The following is an 8,883-nucleotide window of genomic DNA, read 5'->3' on the forward strand; positions in this document are numbered from 1 at the left end:
AATCCCAGCTACTCAGGAGGCTGAGGTGGGAGGATGAAAAGTTCTAGGCCATCCCAGGCAACTTAGCAAGACCTTGTCTCAAAATAAAATACATAAAATAAAAAGAGGGGCTATAGGTCACCAGCAGAATGCTTGCCTAGTACACATGAGGCCCTAGGTTCAATTCTTAGCATCACCAAAAAACCAAAGAATGGGTTTTTATTGGTCTTTTCCAAGAATGAATTAGGCATGGAGGTAGACATTTTCAAGATAAAGGGATCGTGTCTCAGACTCACTAGATAAGAATTTGCTGAATATGGGGGACAGTAGAAAGGAGGTGGCAAGGGAAATGGGGCTGGTCTGTTCAGGGTAATGGTTCATTAATTCCTTGATTTAAAGGTGTACTTGCTCCCTTTAGGTGCAGGAAACAGAGGCCTGGTTAACTTGACCTCGCCCAGTTGTCCTTATCTTTGCCTGTGTCAGAACTAAGATTGAGTTGTTGTTTAGGGTGCGGGATAGTAATAGATTGAAAGGACCTGTCCCACCAAAATATCTTTGTGTCTTTTCTTCACAGTGGGATCCTGAAGATGTCAATTTTGAAAGGAACAATGACAACATGGAGACCTTCAGATTCCAGGTGCCGAGGGGCTCTTCGACGACAGTAGACTTCAGCTCTGCTGATTAGTATCTTCTAAAAACCAGTCCATCAGCTCAAAGACTAGGATGAGGCATTCATCAGTAAAACTGAGCAGAGATCGGACCTACAGTGACACCCATAGCAGGGATTTAAGCCACTGAAGAAGCTGCCCAGGGAAGTGAGGAACCTGGAGCTGAGCGTGGCTGGTTTACCTGGCTCCGAATAAATCTAAGATTGTGGGTTCTATGGACAGACCTGGATATGCCATTTGTTCTGAAGATTAGAAGCTCACAGATGGCTCCTGCTTTGTAAAGATAAGCCTTCATCCAAAGGACAATGGGCCCTCTTTTCCCGTCTTTCCTTTCCCTCTATTCCCATGAAATGCAACTGTAAACTCAGTATCTGCTGGATGCCAGGAATGAGTTCACCTAACAAATAGCTCATGTGTTTGGACCTCAGCAGAGCCTGTCCTGCAAGCCCTGGCTTCTGCCCTCCAGTATCTGCTGGAAGTTATCCATAGGACTGCTTGGTCAACCAAGTATCTGTGAGATCAGTGGTATGGCAAGCACAAGCAAAAAAACAAAAGAATGGGTTTTTATTGGTCTTTTCGAAGAATGAAAAGCAAGAGAACTTCCTCCAGCCTGGCAACGCGTGTGCGGAGGCAGGGTTTACAGGTGAGGGGCACTGTGTGCTTTAGGAGGTCACTGAGAGCATACAGAGGGTAATAGGTATGCTGGGACATGTTAATTCAAGCACAGTAACCCCATTTGAAGATGAATGGTAGTGTGACCACATGTGAGGGGAAAGGTGAAGGGAATGGGGCTAAGGTCGGAACCACTAGAGTGAATAAAATTTAACTGAGTGAATCAAAGCATCTCACACTGGAATATAGTGGTAAGTCAGAATCCCAGCAGAGCCACAGAAGTCTGCCATGAGGGGGTCTGGGATAAATGCCAAGAAACACAGCTCTGCTGATGGCTGGCTCACAGTGACCTGTGACTCAGCTGCAGCTGCCCAGTTTCTCCTAAGGGCATGTGCAAGTCCCGGCAGCAGGAGGAAGGGGGTGCTGGGAAAGTGGGTTGGTTCCACAGGTCTCTGCATAGATCCTAATCCCCTGGGTGACCTCTGAACTAGCAGAAAACTCAAAGCTACTTTATTTATTCCATTTATCTGCTTTGGGTTCCTGGTTGTCTTATCAAAGAACGATTGCTAAAGGCAACTTTGTTTTGTGGGGTCTTAGCCAATGTAGCTATACTTTGAAGGAGGAGGAAGAGGTGAATAGAGGCCCAAAGCAAAGGAAGTTGAAGGGAACATGCCAGTAAGTGAAATGGTAGAAGCCTGGGGGCAGGGAAGGGTGGAATCTAGTTGATGGTGCAGTGTGGATTGTAGAGGGTAGAAGACACTGGAAAGGAACTGGAGCATGGAGGCTAGGGAGTGGGTGCTTCAGTCTGTGGCTGATGCTAGCCATGGAAGATACCAAAGGGTGACTCACTTGCTCAGGGGCTCAGATACTCAGTGAGTTTTTTACTTCTATTGCCACAGCTTTTCAGGAAACAGAAATGTATAGTCATGTATGGAGTGAACATGGGGAACGTGTTTCATTTAAAGACTATTGAGTGGTAACCGCAAGCAGGAGGAGGGATCAGCTTTAGAAAAGCAGAAGGCATAGGGATAGGATGACATTTCTGAAGTTCACGTTTAGCATGTGCACACACACTCACAAACATTTTCTCAAAGGGAGATTGGATCATGCTCCCTGGGGTATCAGAATCCCTTGAGTCCTCATAGGAATGGCCATTCTCAAGAACACTAAATGATCTTGCTGCCTTGGAGTAGCACAAACTATTTCAGCTCCAGATGTTATTTATCTCCCTATATCCTATCATCCCAGTCTTTTCCCTTCACAAACCAGTTACTATCATTATGGTCCCAGATTGTCTCAAGTCTCTTCATCCACAGTAAACCACCCTGGGAGTTTAGGAAGTAAAGTTTGGCTTTATTGTTTAGTGAGAACCTGCCTGTATGCAAAGCTCTAGAACCCCAGGACCTTTGTAAAGAGGTACCAACCAAAACGACTTTCTCCTAGTAGGAGAGCAGCTTCATTTTTAGCTATTACTCTGGCCACAAAGACTATGGAAGGTCCTTGCCCTGAGGACCCACTAAGCAGTGCAAAGAATTACCTCCATTGGAAGGGCTGGGAACAAACCATGCAACCATCCTATCCAGAGAAGAGATGGTGTAATATGTCTTAATTGTCTTACCTATTATCTACATGGCCCAAAGCATGTTACCTAACCTTTGTGAACTCTTAAGGCAGACTAGGAAACCTCCCTAGAAAGCTTAAGGTAATGACTAAGTGAATTAACATAAATGAAGTGCCTTATACCTGACTAACAGCAGATTTTGAAGAGTGATTAGTTTCCCTCCTCCCTATATTTTTGGACACATGTGCTGAAAGACAGTGAAACCAAAGAATCAGATCCACAGATGGAAGGGATTTCAGAGATTTGGATCTCCTTAAGAATAACCACAATAAGTGATTATCCAGCCCCTGCTTAAACTCATCTAAAGAAAACAAAAACAGAGATTTCATCTGCCAAAGAAGTTTGTATAACTTAGGGAGAGTTCTGATGACTCTAATTTTCTAAAGAGCCTGTATAGAGCCTGAAGAACTAGTTTTCTTATGTCCCTCTGATAATTCAGTAAATGCATCATCTGATGATATATTCACATCATGTTTGTTACAGTAGACATGAGCTATAGTTTAAGGAGAGGCATTGGGCCAAGGAGTATGATGAGGCTCCATTTCCCAGGTCTGATTCAGTGTAATATTTGTCATTTCCCTTTCTGGGTCAGTCTCCTCATTTATAAAATGAAAGCTAGGTTAGATTTATTTCCTTTTTTCTTTTTTTGTGAATATGCCAGTTAGTATGTTTCCCACAGACAAATGGACATTTTTATAAACGCTCAGAAAAGAAACATAATGTTAAAGACAAATTTCAGATATGCCTTGAAGATATCCATTTAAGATGAATACTGGTGCTGGGGTATGTGATTGGCATGTGCAAGGCCCTGGGTTCCACCCTCAAAACACACACACACACACACATACATACACACGCACTCCATTACCATACTTCCCAAATTCTCTGCACTCCTTTTTCTGCCCTTTACCATTCTCCTTCAAATTTTCCAACTATGCAGGCACTGACCTATTCTCTTCGACTTTGTTTTTTCTGAAGTTAAGGTCAATGCCCTGGCAGAGGTGGCTGTTTTGAATGAACCCAAGCTATACTGCAGTGCCCAGGAAGAACTCTTCAAGAAGTTTACATATGCCTCTCCTAGTATTCAAGAGTCATCATGTGAGAGGGACGATCTTAAGAAGTTCAAGAACGATACTAGATAAAATTACTTAGAAGTCTAATCTGCTTTTTCTTGATACCTAACCTTAAAGCCAAACAAACCATGGGACATTCGGGACTGCTCCTTTCCAGCAGGGCAAGTCATTAACCAGCGTTAAGTTTCAAGAACCTCCGTTGATTGATTGCCTGGAGAATTCGGCACGCCCTCCCAATTCCCTTGGGCATTTTCCATCAGCGCTGGGTACTGGCAGGAGGCTCAGGTCTCCTCTTGCTAGTCCTCACTCAGGGTCTGCAGCTATGACGGCTGAGGGGTCTGTCTCCTGCAGAGCGCCTTCTCTCGGCAGTCCCCAGGGGGATCGTTCACAACCGCCTGAGGGCCAGTCGATGGCCTCCCCAAAAGAAGGGTGGTGGCCCATTGTCCATATGAGTGGAAACTGAACCACGTCTCCCCACGCCTACCTCTTGGGAGAACCGGCCATCGGCAGATAGCAGGTAGCCCATTCAAACCACTCACCTCGTACTTCCGGGAAGAGGGGAAGAGGCGCAGCCCTGCGCCTGCGCACTCCGCAGCCACCGTCTCCCCCTGGGAGTGCGAGTCCCGCCCCCGCGGAGTCCGCCGCTTTCGGGCTCCGGCCCGCGCAGCCGCGGCCCGGGAGACCACCAGCGGCTGGTAGTTGCTGTCAGTCTGTCTCCTCTGAGTTTTTAGGGAGTTAGTCACATAGTCATTTTTTTGGTTCCTAGTGTAGTTAGGACCAATCAACAGACTTAGCCTGCACTGTAAACCATTCTTTAAGTACACTAAAAAAATTTTTGAAATAAATATAATACAGGTGCGTGGTTTAAAAAAGAAAATCAGATCCGACCAAGTTTATGAAGAACAACAATTCCCTGGCCCTCCGTTCCCAACCTGCTTACTTCTTTCCTTCCTCGCAATCACACTTGCTCATGTTCCCAAAGTGTTTTGTCCAACTGTCTTCTCCATTGATTTTTTGTTTTGTTTGTTTTGCTGGTGTGAAACCCTGGGCCTCACACAAGCACATAGGGCTCTATTAGTTTTGAATTGGAACCCAGCTGCTGTCAACAAAGTTCTAAGATTATAGTTTTTTAGCTAAATTATCTCTAACTTCCATTAACTACAGGCTAATGAGGTTCAGTAGGTGGGACAGGGATACTGGCATGTTGAGAATGGTGTTAAGAACTGTCTACACATCTGCAGGTTACTGCGGAGTCCTCTGTACCACTAGAACCCAGTTTCTGAGTCCCAGGTTACTGGATCTGAGCCCACTCCAACTGACATCTGCCTTCAGGACAGCCTGGCAAGTTCTACCTATCTACTCTGGATTTGACCTTTCCCTCTATCCCTCTACCTCTTCTCCTGCAGATATCTTAGCCCTTGGAATCTCCTGTGGAAAACAGGGTTTTCTAACCCCACCACCAGAACAAAGGACTGTGTACACTTTCACCACCACAGTCTTTCCCAAGGACAGCCTGGCCACGTGTGAAGAGAGCCATTTCATAGGCCTAATGTTTTAACCATCACACTTTGTGAAATGTGTACCCTAAAGCTCTGATATTCAAATATAGGTTCTTAAGCTCCAGCCTAGGTCTGGACAGGGCCTGGGAATCTTAAGCTCCTCAAGTGATTCTGTCACAGAGGATAGAGGACCACTCTTTGAGAAACACTGTCCTTAGGAAATCAATTTAAAACTGATCTATTTGTGTAAGAAGATGTTCCCATGAAACTACTTAAAATAGGGGGGGAAAGTGATAAGTACCCCATGATTGGGAAACATTAAACATTACACCTTTATTTTTTTGTGTGTGCAGTATTGAACCCAGGATTGAACCCAGGGGCTCTCTGGGCTAAGTTACATCCCTAGCCCTTTTAATTTTTTGAGACAAGTTCTCTATAAGTGGCCTGGCTGACCTCAAACTTGTAATCGTCTTGCTTCCCAAGTAGTTGAGATTACGTATGTGAGATATCATGTTCAACTAAATAGAATAATTTAATGAAATTACATTTTGCCTTGAAGTCTAAAAGATTGTGGGACAATAAACTGAGGCACATACCTGAATTGCCTTGAAATTATTTGGTGCGATGCCAGAGTGCAAGTTATTCTGATAATGAATTTCTAGTTCTCACATGGTGAAAAAAAATCCTTTTTTAAAAAAAAATTTTTATTGTGGTGGTGGTTATAAAGTTGTATGTATGTTTGAGCTTCTGAGGAGGCAGGATTGAGACACTGAAAGGCTGAACCAACTCCGCGTGAGCAGAGTGGCAGAGGATGTTTTTGATAGCACCCCTAACCAGGAAACAGATTCCTGTGGGCAAGCAGTGACTCACCCCCCAGTCTCAGTGAGTCAACAGTGTCCTAAGGGAGCCAGGGCTGGCAGCCTTCTGCTGCAAGGGATGTAAGCAGGGCCTAGACTTAGTCCAGGATATCAGTGTGACAGATCAGGGGTGACAGAACAGATCCCAAGGAGTGGAAAGGGAGCTGAATCCTTTGAATGGGTCAGGTTAAAAAAAAAAAAAAACTACAGAATAAAGCAAGTTAAAAAAGAGAGAAAGAGAGAGAGAACACAAGCCAGGGCAGTGGAGCATGCCTATAATCCCAGCAGCTTGGAGGCTGAGGTAGGAGAATCTCAAGTTCAAAGCCAGAGTCAGCAATTTTTGGACGCCCTAAAGCAACTTAGCAAGACCCTGTCTCAAAATAAAAAATAAATCAAAAGGATTGGGAATGTTGCTCAATGGTTAAGCACCCCTGGGTTCAATCCCCAGTACCCACTCCCCCTATAAAAGATAGAACACAAGAGAGCATGTGCCATTATTAGTAATTACAAGAGAAAATTCATTAGTATCAGAAATCATTAGATTCCATGATAGATTATGTGGAAGTTGGTATAGTGGCACACACCTGTGATCTCAGTGACTTGGGAGGCTGAAGCAGAAGGACCACAAGTTCAAAGATAGCCTCAGCAATTTAAGGAGGCCCTAAGCAACTTTGTGAGACCCTGTCTCTAAATAAAATATTTTTAAAAGGGGTAAGAATGTGGCTCAGTGGTTAAACAGCCCTGTGTTCAATCCCCAGTATCCCCGCCCCCCAAAAAAAATTAAGGAAGGGGGCAGAATTTTTCCAGAGTTCTTATTCTGAATAAGAAAAAGGGCATTTGAAAAACAGCTGGGGTAGGGATGGGAGACAGTGTTGGAGATAGATTTAAGTGGCAGAGGGCTTGCCAATCATGTACAAGGCCCTGGGTCCAATCCCTGGCACCAAAATTAAAAAGAAAAATAGCCAGGCACGATGGTGCAGATTCATGGTCCCAGCTACTGGAAGGACTGACACAGAAGGATCACTTGAGCCCAGGAGTTTGAAACAAGCTCAGTCAAACCCTGTCCTTAAGTGTGTGTGTGTGTGTGTGTAAGTATATATAAAAAATATATAAATATATAATTTTTTCAGGTTTATGTGGAGTGAGAGCTATTAAAAGCACATGTGTCCAAAGGGGACAATTAGTGAACCTAGGTGAAAAGTCTAAACATGTTCATGGTGTTATTCTTTCATCATTCCTGTGGGTTTGAAGTGCTTCAAAACAAGGCATTGGAGAAAGTATAGCAGTGAACAGACTCACAATTGGCCTCCTTGTTGAGGTGGCTTTCCAGGGACTACAGTCACATTTGCCAGCAAAGGACCCTGACATTCAAGGGCTATTGTTTGATTTTGTGTTACTAGCAACAGACTTCCTGGGACTTTGTGAAGGAAGGAGCTGGACTAGTAGGGGCTGCTTTTCAAGCAGATTCCAAGTGTACGAGATTCTGAGCTGGCTGATGACGATGGCAGGCATTAAAGGGTGGACAGGTTCCAGTTTGTCTGGTGTTGAGAAAAAAATATGCCCTATATCTTAGACAGCCGTGATAAGGTGCCTCCATGGATATGAGTAATGGTCAGACCCAGGGGATGGACAGGCCTAAGAAGTCTGGACAACGGAAAGCCTGGAGCACCGCGACAAGGAAATTCTTCCCCTGAATTGCCTTTTCCTATTGAGATAAGATAATGCACAATAAAGCGTGGGGCTACAGAGAAGTGCTGCCACCACCCACAGCGAGCAGCCTTTGCACAGGCCCAGTGGAGGAGGCACGTAGCCTCCAGGGGGCTGAAGCTGGCCTGCTACCCACGGGATAGAACCATTGACCTTAGATCCTGAGGCAGGTCGTGACTCCCAACACTCACCAGCTGTGGAACTCTGATTCCCATTATTCTTTTTTTTTTTCTTCTTTTTCTTAGTTATGGTGCTGGGGATGGAACCCAGTGCCTTGTGCACGCTAAACACATTCTATACTCCAGTCACCAGCCACACCACCAGTGCCGGAGTCCCTTTATTCTTTTAAAAAAAAAGACTACATGTGTGTGTCTCTATATATGTATATATACCCCTCTTCTACCTTACTGAATGGTTGCAAAAAGTGATAATAAATCATGAAAGGACTTTGTCAACTCCTAAGGGTCACAAAAATATCAGTTATTATCATTACTTACTCAGCATGAGGCAATTATTTCGTAGATATCCCCATTTAAAAGTCCAGTTCCAGATTTCCTTGAAAGTCACCTGGATGTCTGTTAAGGCCGAGTGCATTGTTGGTATAAAGTTGTGTGTACAGATGGATGAACTTCTGAGGAGGCAGGATTGAGACACTGAAAAGCTGGGTCGTCTCTTGCGTGAGCAGAGTGGCAGAGGATGTTTTTGATAGCACCCTAACCAGGAAACAGATTCCCGCGGGCAAGCACTGACTCACGCCACCCCCCTAGTCTCAGTGAGTCAGTAGTGTCCTAGGGGAGTGAGCGCTGGCATCCTGTGCTGCAAGGGAGTAAGCAGGGCCTAGACTCAGTCCCCATGATGGATCAGGGG

At 44.8% G+C, this 8,883-nt stretch overlaps 1 protein-coding gene across 7 annotated transcripts in view; it reads left to right on the forward strand.

Moving 5' to 3' along the window:
- Positions 1–8,478, forward strand: part of Tmem44 (transmembrane protein 44) — a 42,089-nt gene extending 33,611 nt beyond the window's left edge. For 5 of the 7 annotated variants that reach the window (XM_046457858.2, XM_046457857.2, XM_046457854.2 and 2 more), the window contains one exon: positions 554–3,006. In XM_046457858.2, the coding sequence (XP_046313814.1) occupies positions 554–664 (111 nt within the window). In that variant the 3' untranslated portion in view covers positions 665–3,006. Of the gene's footprint in view, positions 1–553; positions 3,007–3,858 lie in introns of those variants that run through there. The other 2 variants (XR_006854696.2, XR_006854697.2) reach the window with 2 other exon arrangements.
- Positions 8,479–8,883: the final 405 nt, after the last annotated feature.

The sequence above is a fragment of the Marmota monax genome, unplaced genomic scaffold (genome assembly GCF_021218885.2).
Source record: "Marmota monax isolate L192 unplaced genomic scaffold, Marmota_monax_Labrador192_F-V1.1 WCK01_AAM20220418_F8-fsc00052, whole genome shotgun sequence".
Taxonomy (NCBI): domain Eukaryota; kingdom Metazoa; phylum Chordata; class Mammalia; order Rodentia; family Sciuridae; genus Marmota; species Marmota monax.